We start from the raw sequence: 24,452 nt of genomic DNA on the forward strand, positions 1-24,452 counted from the left end.
TTTGTATTGTTGGTGACCCTACGGGACACAATGAATTACGGCGAGTGAGACCGATCAGTGCCAGCTCTAAATGGGCTGTGAGTGTGATGACTGGATGATTGCTAAGTGAGTATTGTGGACACATGCCGTGGGGGACGCGGGGGGAGAATCTAATCAGACCTTCAGCTGAAAGGTCTATAGCAAGGACTGTGTTAACAGAAAGAAGGGTGGTGAGTCCTTGTGGGGCAAGTTTTGCAGTGAGCTAAGCCAGCGTAAGGAGCTGAAGAGACATAAAAGGGACCCCAGGCACCAGAAAGTACATCATTGTAGCCTGCAGAAGCTGGTGATGCCAATTTTTAGATTAATTTGTGTGAACCACACCTTTAACTGGTGTTAAGAAGCCAACCATGTGCCACATACAGTAGAAACGGGCCCACCACAATCTTATTTGCTGCCCTTCCTCATTAGTCAGGGATCAATCTCATTTAAGTTGCTTGGATAGGAGCTTACATGCTATGTGTTTTCTCTCAATGTTTGAATTGAAGACCTAGGAACAATAAATCAAAGGCCAAGTTTTGCTAATCTAATCTCATGCTCTACCTGCCTATGCCATGTTCATCACTGCAGTATAAGTCAATGACCCTGATTTTTACTCCTATTATACACTTAAGTCATGGGTTCTGTCCTGGGAAGAGGTTCAGAGGGGCAGAGAGTCTCAGGTTATCTGAATTGCTTCACTCATCCTTTCATGGTATCCTCTCTCTTGCCCACATTGCATCCTCTGAGACAAAAATCTCCTTCCTGTAGGACTATTCTCAGAACTACACAGAGTCCAAGAAGTACTTTATTCCCTCCCAGAACCTCCTTTTTGCCAACACAGCCCAGTATCCACTTTGCCACTATGCACACTTGGAGATCTTACGACAGACTCAGCATTGGTGAAACATCAATAAAGCCAATGGAATGACAGCAGGGATGAATCTGGCCCCTTGCTATCAGTACCCTCCATGCAAAACATTAATACAGCGTATGAACAACAGAGGTGCTTAAAATGAGCCCTGGGATATTACACTTTTGACCTCTTTCCAGCTGGAATAGTTTCCAGCAATGGCTCAGTTTTGTCTCTTGCTCTTAAGCCAGCTTTCTATCCAGCCTCCTATTCTAAATCCTACGCTAAGACTCCTATCCTCAACCATCAATCTCTGATGTGGAACCCTATCAAATACTTGCTGAAAATCTAAGTATACTATATCCACTAAATTTCCCTTATCTATCCTGGCAGTTAGATCCTCAGAGAATGCCTGCAGACTAGTTAAGCATGATCTCCCAATGCTCCAAACCCATGCTAGTCTGGCCTTCACAGCAATGTGTTTTTCCACCACATCCTTTAAGATGATTTCCAAGAGTTTCCGCAGAACACATGTTCAGCTCACTGGTGTTAATGCTATTATTTACAAAAGGGGTCAAGAGACAAACGAGGAGGCACTATGTTTGCCACCTTCCAATCCTGGTGAATCTGTCCCAAATCTGATGAGCATTTAAAAATGTCAGTTAGAGGTTCAGTTATTTCCTTGTTCACGTATGCGTGCGTGTGTTATCGGACCTGGGTCTTTGTCTAAACAGTATATTCCCTTGTCCGGTGCTTATGAGAAACGGATCCTCAATTTGGGCAGCCCTTTCCCTTCATCCTCTGTAAAGATGAATGCTATTTTAGTAAACAAAAACTGTTTAACAATGCTTCTTTTTCTTTATCACTGATATAAGTTCTCCACTGTCCTCACTGCTGAAATAAGCTCTCCATTCTCCTCATCTCTGAGATAAATTCTTCTCCTCCTCACCAACTTCCCAAAGGGTTCTTTGTCTCTCATGGCTATATTTGTGACCAGGGTATTGCTGTTTGAAATGCTTCCTGAATTGTCTTGCATGCTGCTTCCGCCTGTTCCTCCATTTTCTCCTCTTTCCACTGCCTCTTTGTTTGGCTAACTCCCAATCTTCCTCCCTCGCAGTTTCACTGTGTATTTCATCAGTGCCCTCTCTTGATCTCTTTATCTCCCTGCTTAGCCAGGCTGGTTTTTGTCAGCCCTTTTTATTTTACTGGAATGAATTTTGAGTGCAGCCTTCCCAACTGTATCTTAAATATTCCCACTCCCCCACTGTGGATTTCCCAGGCAGCATTGAATTCCAGCCAGTTTTCTTTAACTCATTTTGCATTCCTCTAGAGTCTGCTTTCCTAAAGGCCAGTGTTTTTGTGCGGCTGCCCTTTCTGCAGGCCCTCCTCAGTATTTCAGTCCTGAGGAGAATAGAATCATTGGCGCTTAGCTACTCTTCAATTTCAATTGCATTTATCATAGCTGGTGAATTTCCCTTAAACTGCTATCCCCCGTCCCCCCACAACATTCTTTCCCCTTTGCTGAAATGTTTGTGCATGGAAGTAAGCTTTTACCTTTACCTTCGGCTGCCTGCTCCAGTCCAGTTTCTGCACTTATGGTACAATCAACTGTCTCTGACATTACCTTCATTTATCATTTATGTGCCATCAACAGTGCGTTGGGCGCTTTACAGACAAGGACAGACATCTCAAGAAAATCCACCGGGCAGCCACAAACTCTGACCTGTGGCCTCTCCAAGTGAATCAAGAAAGAGGAGGAAAGAAAAGACAGTTACCTGTTTTGTAACTGATGTTCTTCGAGATGTGTTGCTTATGTCCATTCCATTGTAGGTGCGTGTGCGCGCCACATGCACTGGTGCAGGAAGTTTTTCCCTCGGTGGTATCCGTAGGGGACCGGCTCTGGTGCCTCTGGAGTGGCGCCCTATGGTGCGGTATAAGGGGCACCGCCGGTTCCCCCCACCCTCAGTTCCTTCTTGCCAGAAACTCCAACAGTGGGGAAGGAGGGTGGGTCATGGAATGGACATGAGCAACACATCTTGAAGAACACTAGTTACAAAACAGGTAACTGTCTTTTCTTCTTCGAGTGCTTGCACATGTTCATTCCACATTAGGTGACTCCCACGCAGTACCACCAGAGACGGGTAGGAGTTAATGGACGTGTCAATTGCAACAAAGCTCTACTGAATCCAGTGTCATCTCTGGCCTGCTGGGTGATGGCGTAATGCGCCGTAAACGTGTGTATTGATGACCACGTGGAGGCCCTGCAGAGGTCCTGGATGGGGACGTGCGCTAGGAAGGCCGCCAAGGACGCTTGTGCCCTGGTCGAGTGAGCGTTTAGAATAGGTGGCGGCTCAGCCCATGCCAACTCATAACAAGTCCGGATGCACAATGTGATCCAGTTAGAGATTCTTTGCAAGGACACCGGTAGGCCTTTCATCCTGTCAGCGGTTGCAATAAAGACTTGGGTCAACTTGCGGAAGGCCTTGGTGAGCTCCAGGTAGACGGCTAGGGCGCATCGACATCCAAGGTATGCAGCCATCTCTCCTCCGCAGTTGAGTGTGGCTTTGGACAGAGAACCTGGAGAAAGATATCCTGGTTAACATGGAAGTGGGACACCACCTTGGGCAGGAACACCGGGTGGAATCGCAGCTGGACTTTGTCCTTGTAGAAAACCTTGTAAGGGGGCTCCGAAGTGAAGGCTTTAATCTCTGAGACTTGCCTTGCCGAGGTAATGGCTACAAGGAAAGCTACTTTCCATCACAGATATGAAAGGGAGTAGGAGGTCAGTGGCAAAAAGGGAGGCCCCGTGAGCCTCGAGAGGACGAGGCTGAGGTCCCACTGTGGAATTGGGTCCCGGACCGGTGGGAAGAGCCGCTCTAGTCCTTTCAGAAACCGAATGGACATGTCGTGTGAAAACACCGATTTGCCCTGGACCCGCAGGTGGAAAGCCGATATGGCTGCCAAATGCACCTTGATGGCGGAAAGCGCAAGACCTTGTTGCTTAAGGTGGAGCAGGATTGCACAGATGACTATGTCGGAGAGATGCCATGCTCCTCCGCCCTGCAGGAGAACCGCTTCCACTTTGCCAGGTAAGTCGCTCTGGTGGAGGACTTTCTGCTTTCCAGGAGGACCTGCTGGCAGGCCCTTTCCTCCGGGTTCAGCCACTCAGCAACCAAGCCGTGAAGTGGAGGGAGGGAAGATTCAGGTGCAGGAGCCTCCCGTGGTCTTGCGAAAGGAGATCCGGATGGCTGGGCAGCGGCCATGGGGATGCCACGGCCAGGTTCATGAGCGTGCCAAACCAGTGCTGGCAAGGCCATGCTGCGGCGATCATGATGACCCTTGCCTTGTCTCTTTTGACTTTTGCTAGGACCCTGCTGACCAGTGGAATCGGCGGGAATGTGTACATCAGATCCCCCTCCCATGACAGAAGGAAGGCATCGGAGAGGGAGTCCCTGCCTAGGCCCTGGAGAGAGCCAAAATGCTGGCACTTCCTGTTCTGTCTGGTGGCAAACAGGTCTACTTGGGGAGCCCCCCACCTTTGGAAGAGCACCTGGATGACCTCTGGGTGGAGGGACCACTCGTGGGGAAAGAAGAAGGACCTGCTGAGGCGATCTGCCAGCACATTCTGGATGCCGGGGAGGTGCGACGCCTCCAGGTGGATGCCATGCTGGATGCAAAACTCCCATAAATGGGGCGCTTCCTGACCAAGGGCTGACGAGCGAGCTCCCCCTTGCCTGCTGATGTAAAACATCGAGGTTGTGTTGTCCGTGAGTATCTGTACACTTTGATCAGAGAGGTGCGGCAGGAAGACTCCGTAGGCTAGGCGGTCTGCCCTGAGCTCCCTGACGTTTATGTGCAACATCAGCTCCTCTGGAGACCATGCCCTTGGGTCCGCAATGTGCCGAGATGCGCTTGCCAGCCAAGGTCGGAGGCATCCGATATCAGAGATACCGAGGGTCGGGGACTCTCAAATGGAACTCCTTCCAGGACAGTCCCTGGATCGGACCACCACCGCAGGGAGGTAAGTGCCTTCGGTGGAGTCGTGACAACCTTGTCCAGATGGTCTCTGGACAGGAGTAGACTGTTGAAAGTCACTGTTGGAGGGGTCACAACCTGAGCCTCACATGCTGGACGACGCAAGTGCACATTGCCATGTGGACCAACAGTCTGAGGCAGACCCGGGCCATGGTGAGGGGATATGTAGAGACTCTGGCAATGAGACTCGCCATCGTCTCAAATCTGTCCTGCAGCAGAAACGCTCTGGCACGGGTGGAGTCGAGGACCGCTCCGATGAATTCTATCCTTTGTATTGGGACTAACATTGATTTTTCCTCATTTATCAACAGGCCCAGAGCACAGCACGTAAGCTGCAGCACTGAGACGTTGTGCTGGACCTGAGAACTGGAGCGACCCTTGATAAGTTAGTCGTCGAGGTACGGGTAAACCTGGATACCTCACTGCCTAAGGTAGGCCGCCACCACAGTCATGCATTTGGTAAACACCCTCGGAGCTGTAGCCAGGCCAAACGTGAGCACCGCGAACTGGTAGCGAGTGGGACCCACCGCGAAGCATAGGAATCGTCTGTGCCCCTGGAATATCGCATCTTTCAAATTGAGGGTGTCGTACTAGTCTCCTAGATCCAGGGAGGGAATGATGGAGGCCAGCGAGACCATGCGGAACTTCAACTTCTTGAGGTATTTGTTGAGGTCTCGCAGGTCCAGAATGGGTCTTAGACCCCCCTTGGCTTTGGGGATTAGAAAGTACTGTGAGTAGAATCCATTGCCCCTGTACTCCTGAGGGACTTCCTCCACTGCCCCCACTTGCAGAATGCCCTGAACCTTCTTTCACGAGTAGTTGCTTGTGAGAAGGGTCCCTGAAGAGGGATGAGGAAGGCAAGTGGGAGGGGAGGACAGAAAGAAACTAGAGGGTATAACTCTGCACCACAGTGTTGAGGACCCAACGGTCCAAAGTTATAAAGGCCCATGCAGGGAGGAACAAGCACTTCAGACAGCTACTATGAGGATAGCTGATGGGCATCGTTTTTTTGCAGCGATCACAGGGTTTGAAGCCTGGGGATCAGTGTATGCCCCATCCCTAGGCTGAGTCCCGTCCGGGACTAACTAACTAATTAACTACACTAAGGGAAACTACTACCAACTTTTAATTATTTACAGAAAAAAGTTTGACTCAACGAATTAAGAATGAGAAGGCTTGCCAAAGCAAGAGATGTTCCAGCACCGTCACTGGTGGTAAGAAGGAACTGAGGGTGGGGGGGCGCGGCAGCGATTCTTATACCGTGCCATATGGGTGCCACTCCAGAGGGCACCAGAGCTGGTCCCCTATGGATACTGCTGAGGGAAAAATGTCCTGCACCAGGGCCTGTGGCAAGCACACACACCTACAATGGAATGGACATGAGCAAGCACTCGAAGGAGAAGGGGAGACATTTAGGTACAAATTGTTTGAGTAATCAGCAGCAGGGTGAGAACAAATTCTGAAATATTCCAAGAGGCATCTCACGCAACTTCAGTAGATTAGTCATTGTTGAAAAAAAACAACCCCAAACTAACCCCAGTGCTGTGTTTGCTGGGGTCTCATGGAAAAGAGCATTGCTTAGCAGGAGTTACATTGTTCTGCTATAAGAGTGATCCGATTTGCATGTAATGTCGGACAGTGAATACACAAATATTTCTTTGGAGCAGCAAGGGTCGATATTAAAGGCTTCCCATGTCTCCTTAAAATCCCCACTGTATGTTAAGCCATGCGAGCAGGCATACGCGCACACAGTTAATTGGAGTGTTACGGTATTAAAGCATTACACAAACAAACAGGGACAGTTTTCATAAGCTAGAAAATCCTTGAGTATGTTGTAATTAGCCAGGCTTGTTAAACCTCTTAATAAGCAATAGATAATAAGTGACTACTGCCCCTGCACATGGCTGGTCTTTAGATGGAAGTGCAGAAATTAGGTATTCATAAGTGAAATGAGTTAGGGGATCTCAGGTTAGTCTGCAAAAGAGTATTTAATATTCATCATGATAAGGAGTCTTGGCTCAGGAGAGGCCAGAGTTGGGATCAACTTAAGAGTGTTCCATAGATCACATTTTCCACATTGTGACTTTAATTCAATACTATGTCTCATGATACTCATTGCATGCTCCCCCCAGTCCATACACTTTTGCTTCATCGGGTTTAATGTAGCGTGCTTTTGCCCTTGTTGCACTTAGCATCACAGGAAGATCTTGGTGGAAGGAGGAAAATTGTTTTCCTTAAAAAGCTGGCACCTAGACCCCAGGGAAGGCTGGATGCTGAAATTTTCACTTGCACCCAACTTCCATAGGAAGGAACAGGACAGAGTAAATCTGCAATTGACCAACAAGGAGTCCTGCAGTCTTCTGAACGCTCCTTAAATTGCTTTCTCCTGTGCTCAAGCCAAGCACTATGGGAGCCTGGAGAGGGAGGGCAAAGCGGCTTTATGAAACACTGAATCTATGCGAGCCAGCTAAATGCAGCTGCAGCTCTTCCATTCCATTTCCAGAGCTCATCTGGATTCTGTTTTAGCCTCTCTCAGTTCTTTGTTCAGTAACAAACCCAACTGGGCCTGCTGCCTTGGATTCTAGTCCACATGCAGCATTTAGGAGTTTTTAAAGGTGACCTGCAAAGGAAGTTGAAAATTTGGTCCTATACGTACTTCTCCCACCCCTTCGTTATGATGGATCCAAGAAGGCCTGAAAGGTTTTTGTCAAACCTTTCGTTATTTTTCTACGTTAGAAATAGCAGGCGTTTCACGTCTGTTTTTCCCTGGCTGTTGCAGAGCTTGTTGCTGTATGCCCTCACAACCTAACTGAAATGGAGGGCTGCTGAGGCTTAGACACAATGACATTTATCCCACCTGTTAATCAGGCGTTGCCATTAAATAGGTGTTAACAATAGCCAATGTAAAGCAAAGGGTTTAAGCTTTTCCTCTCTTGGCTCTTGTGGTGCATCATTTTACTACCTCTCCAGTCATCACTGAGTCTTCCAGAGCTGACACGATCTGAATTTCTAAAGCAGGAGAACAAGGAGAGGGGGAAAAAACAAAAAAAAATCATGTTTTGAAGGAACTCCCCCATCTTCCAGTCTCTCTCTTGACATCATAAAGAAGCAAAACAAAACAGAAGTGAAAAGCAACGCCCTTTGTTCCAGGTCACCTTTAAAAGACACATCCTTTGTTCATGTGAATTTCAATGCGGGTGAGAAGTGCCAGAGAAAGTTCTGCATATGGAAGACCTCATTTTGTCCACAGGACAGGACAAATGCAACACAAACTTCTTCCCCTGAATCCCTGACCACAACATCATGAGCCACTCAGTCACTGGCCTCGGCTGCCTTCCAACAATGTAGTGGTGGGTTTTGTGACGTGGACACCTGTCCACAAAGAACTAGGCTGAGATCCACAACCTCAGTTCACATAGGCCACCAAACAGCCACGTGATGGCAACAGTTTTCACCCACAACAGACCTGGGCCACATGGGAACTGGCAGCCCAGAAGTGAAAGCCTCCATCTCTCTTTTACCAGTCTTGTGAGCCATCCAGTCCCTCAAAGCAAACCCTTTAGTCAAATAATCCTTGCACTGTGGCTCTGACTGCACACTCCAATGTTAACCCTTTTCTGTCCAGATACCACCCTGGTGATAACTGATTCTGGAGACTCCCTCCTCTCTTCCTAACCCCATCCCACGCCAATACAGCTGAGCTCTCCTCGTCAGCACTGCTGCTGCGCATGCTCTCTAGGGGATGCTGTTGGGTTCTTTTTAAGGCCAGCTGCCGGTTATCACACCGAGAGAAGCAGCTGATTAGCTCCTGCTTTTTTGATACAATTATCTACTGAAAACAGACAGCACATCAGAGAACGTTATCTTTAGAAAGAGAGAGAGAGCCCGAAAGTAAAGGTTAAGAGTGCAGAGAAAAAGTACTGCCAGTTCAAGATCTAGTACAATAACTAATGGAATGTTCCCTGCCTCAGACCCTCAGCCTTTTCTTCAGCTCTGGCGCTTGGTTTCATCTATTGGGCTATAAATGATTCATGGACCTTTTAAAAAAAATATCATGGAACTAAGTCAGAATCTGTGTTCAGAGGATTGTAAGGCAGCCTGGTGTGGTGCTGAGTGGCTCCTGGGCCCTCTCTCTCTTTTTTGCCTGGGCCAGGCCTCCCCTTTGTGGGGGAGGGGGAAAGAAGTCCTCAGGGTTTGACATTTTTTTCTCTGACACTGCAGGCTGTGACGATGTATCCCATAATGTTTTATGGGAATATGAGATAACTGGAGTATGTCTTATGCTACATGTACCATGTAACTTATCTCTGTAAAGGTTATGGTCTACTGAATCTATTCATCCTATTTGTACACATATATCATTTTTGTACTTGAAGTTATGAATATTGGCTGTATACTTGCTTGATTTCTAAGTAAGCTTTGTAAGGCATTTGGTCAGCTTCTTTAGAAAGAAAGGAGTACTTGTGGCACCTTAGAGACTAACAAATTTATTATAATAAATAATATTATTTATTTTTGCAGATACAGACTAACACGGCTGCTACTCTGAAACCTTCTTTAGAAAGGAATTTGCAAAGTTAAGTGCCCAATCAAGGAGCACTTAAGGAACAATGGATCTTGGTATGCTCCAATTCACATAAGAAGTCTACCTGAGGACGTTCAAGGTAGCATGCGAACCATGGCTACTACCTGTAGTTCTGAGTCATGCATGGACCTGTGACTCGCCCATGTGACTCCAAAACTCCATCTTGGAGCTACACTTTGCATAGGAATGAGGAGGGGGTCTCCACCCACAAGAGAACGTCTATTTAAACCCCTGGGAGACCCCTCCATTTCATCTTCAGCTGGCTAAAGAGAGAGCCTCTCCACACCCAAAGATACCTGAAAGAAACTGGAACAAAGGACAGTACCTACGGGGTGTGAGTAATCGCTGGACCCAGGCTAGCAGGAGACTAGTCTGTAAAAGGAAGCTTACTGGAACTGGTGAGGTGTTATTTGTATTAAGTTTCTTAGACAGACTTGCATGTTCTATTTTATTTTACTTGGTAGTTCACTTTGTTCTATCTGTTACTACTGGAAACCACTTAAATCCTACTTTCTGTATTTAATAAAATCACTTTTTACTTATTAATTAACTCAGAGTATGTGTTAATACCTGGGAGGGAGGGGCAAACAGCAGTGCATACCTCTCTATCAGTGTAATAGAGGGTGAACAATTTATGAGTTCACCCTGTATAAGCTTTATACAGGGTAAAATTGATTTATTTGGGTTTAGACCCCATTGGGAGTTGGGCATCTGAGTGTTAGAGACAAGTACACTTCTGTAAGCTGCTTTCAATTAAGTCTGCAGCTTTGGGGCAAGTAATTCAGACCCTGGGTCTGTGTTGGAGCAGATGGGCGTGTCTGGCTCAGCAAGACAGGGTGCTGGGGTCCCAAGCTGACAGGGAAAGCAGGGGCAGAAGTAGTCTTGGCACATCAGTCTGGCAGTTCCCAAGGGGGTTTCTGTGATCCAACCCATCACACAGGCTATTTGCCGGGCAGAGCTGCCTTCCTGCACCCCAGGCCTCAAAAGCTCATCACTGAGGACTCCAGCTCAGTCTGTTAGCAGCACAGGAAACAGACTAATTCCTGACACCCTCCCAACGTCAAGAACATCTCCCATCTCCACTGAATCATTACAGCAGCGAGTTATTACTCCTCAAGGATACCTCACGGCTTCCCCAGTGTCAGATATCGACAGTGTTCCCCCTCTTCCCACGGGACTGCAGTAGTTTTTAAATACCTATCCCAGAACATCACAGACTCCCTGCGAGGGAGTTAAGAATTATTACACCCTACATATTATTACAAATGAGGAAACACATGGGTAGAGACTTACCTCTAGGTTACACGGTTATCTACTGGCAGAGCTGAGAAGAAAACCCAAGACTTCCAGTCTAGCCTACTACATCATACTCCTTTTGAAACCCTGCCCCTGATCTAGGAAAATCAACACCACTTCTAAGCCTGGCAATATTTACTGCTTTCTGAGCATGGGCCCGCGCATACACCCCCTGCACCATGACTGAAGAACATCCATCTCCCTTCTCACTCCAAACATCTGCCATCCCAGTGAAGGAGATGGACCTTCCAAGACAGATGAGACATCTCTGCTCTACTACAGTGAACTGAGCATGGTGAAGCACCAAACCCTCATTCAAAAGAGAGGAGGAGAGTCAGTCCTCATTCAAAAGAGAGGAGAAAACCAGCAGACAGAGAACCCATCCCTTACTCTGTTCATCCTAAAGAGGCGGTCAGCCAAGGATGGGTTTGGAAGCTAAGACCCTTCTCCCTTGTGTCACCCATGGATCCTGGAAGAAAGCAGAAAGGCTGAATACTCCCATAATTCTGCCTGGGAGGGCCGACCCCAAGATCTCTCTCACTGGCTGTTTCTCTTCAGTGCTTTCCAGGGAATGAAAGAGCTCAGTGAGGCAGATTGGGTACATCTACACTGCAACGTAAGCCTGTGTTTGAGCCTAACCCCCTTGTGTCTAAACTGCAATTGTGCTAACCCAGGGCTTGGATCCAGGGTCCCAGGACCCTGCAGGGCTGGAGGGTCCAAGCTCGAGGTAAGCCAGGATCCAGGGTCCAAACCCTATTGCTTTGCAGTGTAGATGCAGCCCCTCTTAGACAACCGCAAGTATCCCACAATTCCGTGGGACAACTTCCTTAGTCCTCTCTATCCCAACAGTCTGCAATCCACTCCATTGAAAAGGAAGTGACACCCCCTTTACAAAGGGCAGCAGCTCAGGTCAGCGTTAACCCATTCCTTCTGATCATCAATCTGCAAGAACACTATCAGAGAGCCTCCTGGGCTTGCAATGGAGAGTGAACTGATCAAACCTTTTGCAAAGCGAGCTACTTCCTGGTAACATGCAGGGCGGGCAGTAAAGTTTTCCCACAGTGCACCACAATCCTAGGGCTAGAGTGACCACATTTTGGGGGAGGGGCATTATACACTGGGGTCAAATCCACCAAACTCACTTTTGCTGTCGATTTAAGCCAGATTTGAACTCAATGTGTCATATACAGTAGCTTCCTGGAAGGTGAAAATTCAACACTTACCTAGATCTTTAAAAGAGCTCCTTTCTCAATCGCCTGCAATGTCTGCATGCTGTCAGATGTGGTGTCTTTGGGGGATGAGTATCTTTGGAGTTATTGTGGCATTGTTGGGCATACGTGCTATGCCTGAACACTTTTAAATGTGCAAACCTCTTTGGCACCAATTGATCAGGAAATGTGTCCTGGGAAGCACAACGCAACTATGCAGTTACTTCTCCATTCTGTGGGGCATTGGACAGCATCGCACCAATCCAGGATTGGCTTTCATCTGCTTATACGAATGTACAGCTGTTCCAAAGACCCCAAAATATTGCCAGAAACTGATGGCAGCAAAACCAAAATGCATTCTTGGTCCAAAATATCTCTGACTGCACTTAAGTACCAGGCACAAAGACCACACAGGAAGTGCGAGCAGAAAAGCCACCTTTAGCAGTTTGCCCAGCATAACAAACTCACCTGTTGTGATGTTTGGAACACTGGCACACCATTGGCATGTGGTCATTGCTATTATTTATTAGTAGTATTGCTGGAGTGTCTACAGGCTTCAATCAGGGACCAGGGCTAGGCACACAGAGACCAGCAGCAATACAGCACCATGCATTCAATACATGTTGTGTTAGGATGACATGCCGGCCCTAAAAAAGTGCTGCAGAACACTTTATTTCTTACCTAGTCAGCTCAAAGAGTGCGACTATCCTCATTTCTTAGTTTGGGGATACTCCCAGTAAAATCAGGGCAGGTGGCAGGCAGCCCTTGTTTTACTTCTGCTTCTATGGGACTGACACTGCCTTTAATAGAGCTGGTCAAAGAGGTAAAAAGTTTTTAAAAAACCACAGTTGTTATGACTAAAAGCAATAGTTCAGGTGCATTCATGGGCTCCGATTCTTGTTACTCATGAGTATGTGGGCAGCTTGCAGACACGCAGGAAAATATTCCTAAACCCCAAAACTGTCAGCACTAATAAGATTCTCTGTCCAAAAATGCGTTACAAACCTTTGTTATCCATCACTGTCACAATTATATAGAGCTAGCTGCACCCCTGCCCCTTTCAAGTCTCTCTGAATGCAGCCACCTCAAGTGTCAGGTCTCTTGCCCTACCTGTCTCAGGATAGACTCTGGTGATTCTCCCACAATGCCCCTTATACCAATTGCCTATCACCCTGGGTTTTGGGTACCTACCTTTCTTCCTTTCGGGAACCTTTGACCAGTGATACAATGACCAACAGCCTCTTAAAACAAAGTGGTTTTACTTAGCAGCTACAACAGAGCATTACATGAAAATGAGTTAAAACAACCACCACCATCTATCTTACCTAAAGTACTACCATCTTGTAATGGTGACCCAGGGTTAATTTCTTCAGCCAGGCTGGCAGGCTCTGGTGTCTGAGAGTGACTCCCAGTCTGGGTCTCTCTGACTCCCCTAGAGAGAGTCTCTGACTCCCTATATCAACCACACACCCCTCCCTTTGTCTTCCTGGATTCTTTAGCAAGTGTACATGGGTCCTGCCCACTCCCCCTGTTCAGACTAGTTTGTGGGCTGCCCAGGGATCCGACTAGAGCCATTAAGGCTACTGGGTCTGGTATTGTCTCTTAATGACACTTAAGTGCATGCTATTAGGTGACTATTAAACCGGGCCTCCTTCTGCTTGCTATAGGTGGGTAGGCTCTGCTACTCAGACAGATCCCTAGGGTGAAATATCCATCCCCATATATGGTACAGAAATACCACGCTAGTGACTGATCCAGTACAGTAGTAGTAATTGTTCAATAGCACCTTCACATTGGTCATCGTCACTATTTTCCTGTTTAAAAACTTTCAGTCATCCAATCAGAGAGCAGAAACAATACCACGGACCAATCACACAACACAATAATGAATATTTGAAGCAAATTGTTCTAGAAAAAAGGCACAATGTGCTGAAAGATATCCACTGAAACCATGGGGCAAATCCCTATGAATAACCCACATGTTCGCAGAAACCAGAATCAGGTCACATATGACTCACTAACCCCCAAATGAATCATTTAACCAGCTCTAATAATGAATTCCTTTGCTTTGTTCAAAACAACCAGGATTCGCTCCTGCTGATTAGTCAGCAGTTACAGTTACTAGTTCAAAACCGATATCAAAGTTCAAAATAATAGTCTTGTACTTGGCATTTTGCTTTAGTGCTGGAAAGATCATCATCTTTTCTTGTCAAGGAAATAATCTGCCATATATTTACTAAGGCGGGAGAACTAGTTCTTTCAAACTAAGAACTGAAATAAGTCTTAACCCCAAAACCAAACCAAACTCAATTAAGGGTGTTTTAGATTTCTGCTCGGCCTTTAATCTTCCTGGCTTACAGCTGAGTCCTGGTCCCTGTAAAGTCAATGGCAAAGCGCCCATTGATTCAAACAAAAGCAGGAGGAGATCACTCACTGGATGGAAGCAAACATACCAAACTCCTATGAGTGAAGACCACTCTTGTGGTATATTCAAGTTAGTGAAATCCAAAACTAAACATTTAATCAGGAGATGAAGTTCCCATTCTGAGATTCCAGCAACACTAGAGAAGCTCCACAACTGAACCTCTGAAAGATCTATGTGTTGGCCTTCCTGCCACTTGTTTCTTTCCTGGCATTAAATGGTGAACAGTTCCTGTGTAAGAGAAATGCTAAGGAGGGTAACCTAAATTTTTGAGCATCTGACAGAATGAAATGGCCATATATTGGCTCAAATCCATCCTTGGGCTAAAGCCACCAAAGCTGATAGACTTCCATCATGGATGGATATGAACCATTGTCTGTACAGCTCAATCAGAGCATGGATGGCTGAAAACGCAGCTGACTGAGAACTGGTTACTCTGGGGAATTTAATGTACCACTGGCCATCACGGCAACACTAAAGAGATTGTCGAAGCAGGAGTCTATCTGCACGCAGAGCAGCAGCTCTAAACAATATGTCTGGGGCTCAGGATGCAGATGCAAGAGGGGGAAAAGCTGTGGAACTTGAGAGTTAGCCCAAAGAGCTGGAGGGTGGAGGAAAGGAGAAGCTATTTCCCCTTTAAAGTGGCTGTATTCATTTTCCTGTGACTTGTTAAACTTTTCTGTCAATTGATCAGCGCCTGGAGGCATCGGTAAATATCGAGGTAACAAGGATTCCTTGGCTCATTACTTAAGCCACAGCTGGAACAGTTCAAAGCGTTAAACAAAAATGAAGTCGCCCTTCATTGATTTCTCTCTCGCGCTCCTTTCTCTGCTCCTTCAAGCCTGAGTTTAAAGCTTGACTGCTGTATCGAGGGCTCTTTATCCTCTGCTAATGCCAGGGCTTAACCCATGAGATCTGCAGCTTGCACTTGGTACAAATCGAAATGGAGGGATGATGTTCTGCTGCACTTAGCTGACAGAGGTAGGAGTTTCTTTGCAGTTTGCCCTGTCCCTGCCCAGTGGACAAAAGAAGAGGCTGGGAGCATGGAGAACTTAGGGGCAGGATGGGGGAGGGAAGCAAGGAGTGGGGCTTTCTTGAAAGGAGCCTTATTGGTTTCTCTGGGATGATGTGCTGATCAGTGCTAATGGCCTCCTAGATCAACAAAACAGTGGTCAGAGTTTCTGAGCTCACCCTGTGCAGTTTGGGGAAATAGAACTGGACGGAGTGCAGGCAAGTGCCTGTAAAAGCTTCCAGAGTACGCTCTGCCAGCACCTCAGTCCCGACCTCCGCCACCCTCTCCTGTTCCACACAGCTCTGCCCATGCACCTCAGTCTTGGTCAGACTCATTTTACATAGAAGCTTACTTGGCAATTAGCTTACACTACTGATGTCTCAATAACCATGAAGTCCTAATACAAATATTAGTGATCCACCGCCAGGTACAAAAAACCCCAAATCCACCAGCAAGCACAATGAGAACCCCCGCGGCTTCTTTCAAGCACTAAGACACAACTATGCCTGCTTATCTGGGGTTCACAGCTTCCAAAATACATTGAGGTCATGGGAATTCACATGCTTGGAGAAATCAGCTTCCATGGAAATGCAAGGCGGGTGGACTGGGCCATAATGCCAAGCTACAGTAATCCATTATCAGGTCCTGGCTGGCAGCATTACGGATCTGTGAACCCCAACCAGGGAACTGGCACACTGGGCAAAGGGGAAGATTAGGGTGAGCTCCCATTGGCTGCATGCTTCCAGCACACCTGGGGTCCGGCACCCAGTGCAGCAGTGAGTTGGTCAGCCTCTGTATGAGGTTGTGAATCATGCCCACTCCCCCCCAGAGGAGCACATCCCCTCCTCTCTGGGTACACTGGCACAGGGCCTGAAGTGAGCGGGAGACTGAAGGGCACCCTGGGCTCAACAAGACCTTGTTGCTGTCAACCCCAGCACCCATTCACCAGGCACAGAGATACTGTAATTAGAAGCACAGGCAAAAACCTTCTCATGGCGCCCGTGCGATGCGTGTGTTTGAAAGTCAGCTCAGGACATTAGAGAGGCAGACTGATGCCAGACCATGGTACCTTATTTTATTCACTGGGGGCCAGTGTGAGACCATCAAAACTTCCTTGGGCCTTTTCAGGAGAGTTACAGTGAAACTGCTCCTACAACATCCCACTGCTGTCAGTTCAAATATCTCCCATCAGCACCGTTCTGGAGTTCCTCCCCTCCTTTCGCATATGCACACATGTACACATACAGGTTGGTGTGGTGGTGGTGACAGCGTTATGAAAATGACAGCTCCCACTGACAGCCTCATAGGCACAGCTGTCACCATCCCTCCAGTTTACCAAGCCTGACAGATCAAGCCCTGGGGCAACTGAGACATTTGTCCACTTAGACAAAGATGGGGAAAAGGCTGAGTAAAACAAAGTTACCTTCATCCCCACTCCACATGCCATTCGCAGCCATCAGCTTAACGGGATAGCTCTTCCGGATGGAGGATCCTTGCTGGGACATCTGCTCTGGCACATGCACATGTAGAGCTGAGGCAAGCTTCAGAGACCCAGATAAAATGAAGAACTAAGAGCCACCACTCGTTCCTCCATCCTCTGGCAAAGGAGCCCGTCTTTGTAAGCCCTTAAATTGCCCGTTAGCCTGCTGTGTCCCAGAGAGGGAGGTCATTGGAGATAAGTGCTGATGGGTGGCCGGGAATCACTAGCTATTCAGACACGTAGTCAGCAGAGCCACAGTTCTATGAGAAGACCAGCCTCCAAACCAACGTGGGTGACAGAGCCAAGCATCAGGGCAGGTCTACACTACAGCGGGGATCGACGCTCTGAGATCGATCCACCGGCGGTCGATTTAGCGGGTCTAGTAAAGACCCGCCAAATCGACTGCAGATCGCTCTCCAGTCGACCCCTGTACTCTACCCCCAATGAGAAGAGTAAGGTAAGTCGACGGGAGATTTTCTCCCGTCGGCCCCTCATGGTGTAGGCCCCTCATGGTGTAGACCCCACAGTAACCCGACCTAAGGAGCGTAGGTCGACATACCGCAGTAGTGTAGACATAGCCTCAGAGCTGAGCACTTTTCACACAAGAACAGCAAATTCCCCTCCCAACCAAAAAACTGTACCCAGAACGCATAATTAAGCAGTAAAGTATGGGAGGCGTCAGTCTGACCTTTTCTTTATTTTGTCTTCAAAGAACAGACCTGATGCAGGTGTTTCGTTAGAAAATAAAGTGTTTATTAAGAAACTAGACATTGAACACCCCTATAGTCTCTGTGAAAAAGGGACTGTCCCATTTCCATAGCACAAGATGATAGTTATGGCAAGATAAGAATGCTCAGGGATGGAGGACTCTCACTGACAGGAAATGAGGTAATGATTTACAATAATTAAAAGAAAAATCCTTAGATTTGCTACTTAAAGCCACCAATTGCAAATGACTGCGACTGGCTGTCATTTTCAGCAGTGAGGAACCAGAGACTTTTAGTTGGTGTTTAAATAACTGAGACATCAATCACAGTGGGGAGAACTGTTTTAAATTTTTCCGTACGGTCAGGAAGGACAGCTTCTGAGCAGAGATGGGCCTGAGCTGTGAAATTCTACTGTCCTCCAACAGGGCGTTTGGAGACAAGGTTCTGGGTCAGGTCCACACATCTCTAAGTCTGACACATACAGTTGAGAGCAGAGGCCCCTGAGCAGTGCAAGGGGAGAGGACCACGAGGCTGAGCAGTTCATCCTGAACAAGATATCCCCAAATGGGATGGGCGAATTTCAGAAGACGGGGAGTTCAGTTTGGACAAGCACCCAGCTGTTACATGTTTTTCTGAAGTGTCTCCTAACTCTCTGAATCTGCAAAACCGAGGTGGAAATAATGAAAGCAACAGGTCATCTCCTTGTACATTTCCCGCCACTCTTGCTCCAATTTGGGCTGGAAATTTCAGGGATATTACCCTTCAGTTCAAGTTTTGGTTGTGGGTCCTTATGTGATCCGCATTGAATTCTCCCAATTCTAATGCAGCTGCCCCTTCATGCGTATGCGTTAATTTAAAACAAACTGCCACCATTTCTCTTCTATTATACTTCACATTTTTATGCACGAGAACCAGTAAAAGAAGCAAGAGAATGGACTGTTCAGTGGAGCGTCCCTGTGTGGAGTTCGAGAACATTCCTGCAATCTCCAGGAATGTTTCGCACGCGACACCCGTGAAGGGCAGGATGACAATGGAACATCCCATTCTTACACTTCTGCTCAATGCTGGCTGAGGGGGAACCTTCTCGCTTCCCAACGGCAGCAACCTATCAGGGCTGGTGATGATAAACATCGTCTCAGGCCATGGAGGGAGGCAAGCAAGCTAACTGACTAGTGAGGGAGCTCATAGTTTGCAACTCCTGCCAGAAAGGGATCTGACCAAACCTGGATTCTTTGTTTTTCTCCCCCTCCTCCTTGAAAACCTGCCTCATTTTATAGGTTTTCAGTGGTGTCTGTGAGCACATCTTCCTTTCCCATACACGCGCTCTCTAGAGTATCCAAGGAGAGACCCATCCCAGGCCAGTCCAGATTGTGAGTTGCCGTTAAAGGCAGTTATCTTCTCATAAGGGTAGGATCAAAGGTTTAATATTTCCATCTGAGAGGCTGAGGATGGAGTAAGGCAAGAGAAAAAAACATACAAATATTGACCGGAGAACAGGATCAATATTTCTGTTTATGCCACCAAAGAAGCAACAGAATGTTTATTTTTCATCCCCTTCAGTTTGTCTGCCTTGAGCTGATCGTTCTGTGTACATGACTGGATTACACTACATCTCTACCTCAGCGAGGAAGGACGGGAGGAAAAAAGGCCCATGGATTCACTGACTGGGGCCAGCCTGTGTCTGATATGTTTTCTCCCTTGGCTTACTGCCCTACTCCTGGCAAGGTTACCAACCATCCTACACCACTGACGTTCCATCCGTGTGGGAAGTCCAGGAAACTCCTCAGATAAAGCTCATCATTCCAGCAGTAGGGAGAGACCAAAGCACAACAATGATATAGTCAGCGCCAAAGAGCTGTTCTAACACACACAAACGAAAAAAGCCTCCTAGGACAGTTGTACGTCAAAAATAACCACATTCTCTCCTGTCAGAGAAGTAAGATTTTTATTCCTGCCCATCTTCACTTTCTGTGCAAAAACTGGGAGCAGAGGGCTTCCTTTGTTCTTACCAAAAGTCTTCGTTATGCTTTAGTGTCTTCCAGGATCCCCCATCTCCACTCGCTCTGGGAGACCTCCCATGGCGTTGCCACAAGAAAAGGTGATAGCGGCATTCGCTGGGTGTTGTGAAGACACAAGCTCACAAGGAGAACTCCAAGCAGGGAGGACGTGACTAACAGTATCAGTTTGGTTGTTTCAAGCAAAAGTACAATTATTTACTGTGTCATTAGGATGACTCCTTTAAAATTGGGCTTTAAATTTTCTTTATTTGCTCTCATTGCGGCTGTGGGGCCTTGCAGGAACATTTAACGAACACAGCAACTATTGGAGGAAAAGAACAACCCGGATATCTGGTGACAGACAACCACAGGTTTCGGTTGGCTTTAACATGTGTACTGACGGGGCTGCAGAGTCCTATTAGGAGAAGGCCTTGATCCGTACAGAGCACGCTCACTGCTTCCCACCGCTCTGAGGACACAGCCTATAAACTTGGCATCAGAACAGGGACCTTTAAGGAGTTTTTAAAAGCCATGACGTCCTTTGCTGAAATAAACACTGACATCCTCAACATAAATGCCTTGGTTAAGAGGTTTGGAATGTCCAGGGAGGCTTATTGGATTCAACATAATTTCTCTGAAACCTAAAAGAAAAACAAAAAACAGAAAAAAGAAAAAAGCAAAATAAAGTAAACGAAAAAACAAAAAAGAGCAAAACTAGAAAAAAAAAAGAGAGAGATACTGACACACATGTAATTATTTAAAAAGAACCAAACGAATAACCAGAGAACGGCTGCAGTTAAATCAAAGTCAAACTGCCCTCTCTTTGCCGGGTCTAGCTGGCTATCTCAGTCCATAAGGGAAAGACAGAGGCTTCAGGAGATATATGATTGTGACAGGGAAGAGGGGTGGTGCAAATGCTCTGTGAATTATTTTCCCAACAGCTTCATATTAGTTAGAGATGGCAGAGGCCTATTAGTTCACACCTAGTTCATCTCCTGGGGTGGGGGGTTCCCTGCTGCGGTGTCCCCACTGCTTTGTTCAGTCTAGCTTCTAAAAGCTAAACACAAGAGCTCCCTCTACTATTCCTCTGACGTTCTTTCACGGCCTCATTGATTTCATTGGCCCAGCCTGTCCCCTCAGTCTCAAGAGTTATACTCTGAGGGGATCATTTGTACGTGGATCACCTCCTTCCTGCCTGGGTACAGCCCTGCCTGGAAGTATACTCTGTGGGTCTAGGGTCTGCCCTGGTCAGGTCAGAAGGAAGAGTGTGTGGAACAGGGAACGCATACATCATCCCTCCCAAGGCATCAACAGCCTGGGATTGTCATTTCTGCACAGTGCACCCTCCCTGGGCAGGCTCCACCTGGGAGAGTCCATACTACTGTGACTCCAATGGAACCTCCATCACCAGGTTTGGCCTATTCCAGGCACCAGCGGGAGCTAACCTCATCTGTTCCTGATGGAACAATGTGGGGGAACCTCCATGGGGGAAACCTGGTGATTTCCTGTCCCAGAGCCCTCTTCTGTGAAGCTGAATGGGAGGGGGGTGCGCAGGGGCTATGTTCTGGGTCAATGTTAGGACACTTTTCCAATGGTCAGCCTAAACTTTGCTTTGCTTAGTTCTACCCCCACAATGTCTAGCCCCAGGTACCTGCCTCTATGGTGCTTACACCTGCAGGTACTTGCAAAGAATTCCCATGTCTGCCCTTCCACTGTCATCTAGCCAAGCCAATTTTTCAACTCTTTCTGTGGACTCCCATTGATAATATCCCCATAACACGGAGGCAGCCACAATGGAATGAGATGGGCAGGAGCGAGGATGGTCGATGTCGTCGGAGGTCGGTAGTTCCTGAGCTACAGCTGAGTTGCTGTCAACGAAGCTTGGGCAAAGAGGGCGCAAAAGTAGCTTTTAAGCCACCTTTGGTGCCTTCCTAATCCTAGGTCCATCCGGCTGCCAGTCTGGTCAACAATGACCATTAACGCCGCCTCAGGGCCAGCTACTCCTGAGCAGTTCCAGCAGCTGGGAATCACTGGGATGCCTTTACCCCACCCAAAGGGTGCAAGTGCTGCTCTAGCGCTCTACACAACTCAAGGATTCCCCTGGGCAGGGAATCCTCGAATTAATTGCTGAAGCTGGCTTCGGGGCTGCTACCACCAGAGCAGCCAGTATGCAGAGGAGAACCTATCCCTTCGATTGCAACATGCAGGGTGACCTCTACTAGATCAGACACGGAAGGGACAGGAACAGATGGCCTGTGCTCACTAAACCCTGAATCCAAGCCAGACAGCAAAAAATCATCTTTTAATTGTAAAATGCAGTTCTACCCTGAAAAGCACCTTTGTAAAACTGGCCCCTTCTTCCTCATCAGATCCCTGAATGCATGTAGCAGTCAGATCTGCTAGCTTTGCAGACAAAAATAATTTTTAACTATCTGTTACTGCTGTTGGCCTGCAGAATCGACATGTCTTTGGGACAGCAAGCTGGATTCAATTATCATAACCAAAATTGTTAATCAAGTCCCAGCAGCAGAATCTTCATTCCTGATGAGAAAGATCCCAGTTTGGCTGACAGTTAGAAAATAACGTGTAAACTGAGCACGCTTATTATCAGAGTCATTGGCAGACAATAAACATGGCACCCCGGAATGGCATTTTTACCCAGTCACTTTTCAGAATATAACTGCACTTTAAATTCACTGGTGGATGGCTGGAGGAGTCAACTTTCAATAAAACCAAGTGTCTCTGCAGAGTTCTGGTCTCTGCTTTATTTTATTGCAAAACCAGTGTGTGCAGCAGACCCAAAGCCTGCTATTCACCAAGATCCTCAAGCAAGAGACACATGAAAAATCAGCCAGGCCAGGAGCTGGAAAGTCCTAGGGCTTTATTCAATTAGCATCAGTGGCAAGTTCTGCAAGTACAGCTGGAGCTTCAAAGCTCTCCATGGACAATAAATAAAAGAGCAAGAATGCTGGGTTTGCATGGGATGGGAGCAAATTTGGGTCTGATAGGTGGCATGTGCCTCTTACTGGGAGACAGTGAGGGGTGTGCTGGAGTGGAGGTCTATGTTTCCCAAGGTTTAGGGTATTAAGCAGATCTACAAATGATCTGGCAAAAAATGAGATACTGTCCAGTACTCTTTTATGGTGTTTAATTGTTGCCTTTTTCTCTCTCTTGTTTGTAAAACCCTCAGAGAAATTGCAAAACTATATTCCTTTCCTGGCAGATTTTGCTCTTTTTCAATTATTCCTCTCCCAATCTACCCTGTTCTTTTTCATATGGATCAGAAACTAACATGGCTTTTGCTTGGTTTTCTTCTTTGTTGTCATATGTTAGATGGATGATGTCCTCAGTGATGTCCAGAGTTGGTGACTCTCAAAAGATTCAGAGATGGGGTAAGCATCAGCTTTACTGGCCGAACCATTAGCTCCTGCAAAACTGGCTTGGAAATCTCACGAAAAGAGGATTTCTAGCACCTCCTGCTTTTGGAGCAGGCTGGGGAAATCTTGAAACAGTTCTTGTGACGTTTTCACTCGGTACAGTACCAGCTGGAAAATGGGAGGAAAACACTCCAATATATTGGTAACTAGTGACCAGCCAGGCATTTCAAAGCCTTGTGGAAAATCGGACTCTAAGAACAGGCAACACTTCAGGGTGAGGGTGATTGTTCCTCACCCCTTTGCCCATCACTGGTCTATGGTGACCAGTTTAATATGAAACCACCTTTCTTAATGGTCATGTGGTTGTACTGGAGCAAATGCATAGAGCGTTTTGGCTGCTGGTGAGGGAGGAAAGGGGCTCAGATCTGGCTTACACGTAACTAGATGCAGGACGGTCTAACATCGTGGGGTGGGCAGGATCAGACGGAGCACTTGTCCTAAGCAGTCTGGGAGGGGGTGACTGCTGAAAGGAGAGCTGGGTTGAGGGTATCTGTCCCAGGGATATGTGATAACCCTTCCTCTTTGCCCTAGCCATTTACCTTCTCATCCTCCTTGACTCTCCCTAGTTTCCGCTCTGGCCTTCCAACAGCCTCCAGCACCCTTTTTGCTACTTTAAAAGGGAACCCAGAGCCCAGCCTCCTCCTGGTTGGGTCCCTGTAGTATACTAACTGCCTGCCTCCCGCTCTGCCAACATTTTGAAGTGCTATCCAGCCTGGGGCTTTTCAAACCTGGAGTGCCCCAGGTCACATGAGGAGAGTGGAAGGTGGTGCCGTAAAGGGAGGTTAGCCCCAGGGGATTATATAGAAACTGGCACATAGTCAGGCAGGGCACTAGCAGTACAGACACAGTTGTGGGAACTGTCTGCAAGTTAACCGCCACCTGCTGGCTGGGTGGAAGCTGCTTTCGCTGCAGCAACATAGGCTACGGTACGCACAGCACTGACAGGGCGATTGTTTTTTCTTGCTTGGGAAAGAGAGGCAGTGCTAAATTAACAACAGCTATTTAGAATCGAGAAGAGACTCTCCAGCAAATTATAGCTGCACTAACCTAGCTCATATTTAAGGCCTAAACTACTTGATAGTGTTCCCACCCTTGCCCTTCTCATGTTAGAACATTAGAACGTCTCATTAGAACATGTAACATAGGCAAGAACAATGAGAGAATGCAGCGTCCAGGTATCTTTCATAGCTCTACGTAGGAAGAGTGCTCCTCGGAATGACATCCGAGAAGACAAGAGATGGGAGTGCTGTTTGGTGCCAACCAGTCTAGTCCATGTGCTGGAGCCAGTCCGTGTGTTCAGGGTTAGGAGAGTTGCTTATACATCCTGATGAGGGAGAGCCCCATGAGGTTCATCGTGCCCTGGAACATGTGAACTCTGTGGGAGACACTCAGCCCCAGGGCTATG

General features: G+C 47.3%; 1 protein-coding gene across 8 annotated transcripts in view; it reads right to left on the reverse strand.

Annotated features, from left to right (window-relative positions):
• Nucleotides 1–24,452, reverse strand: part of NTRK3 (neurotrophic receptor tyrosine kinase 3) — a 324,926-nt gene that overhangs the window by 70,565 nt on the left and 229,909 nt on the right. For 2 of the 8 annotated variants that reach the window (XM_042856653.2, XM_008165432.4), the window contains one exon: nt 17,638–20,251. The exons of the other annotated variants lie outside the window; for them this stretch is intronic. In XM_042856653.2, the coding sequence (XP_042712587.2) occupies nt 20,133–20,251 (119 nt within the window). In that variant the 3' untranslated portion in view covers nt 17,638–20,132. Of the gene's footprint in view, nt 1–17,637; nt 20,252–24,452 lie in introns of those variants that run through there. 8 annotated transcript variants of the gene reach the window in all.

This window comes from Chrysemys picta, chromosome 10, assembly GCF_011386835.1.
Source record: "Chrysemys picta bellii isolate R12L10 chromosome 10, ASM1138683v2, whole genome shotgun sequence".
Taxonomy (NCBI): Eukaryota; Metazoa; Chordata; order Testudines; family Emydidae; genus Chrysemys; species Chrysemys picta.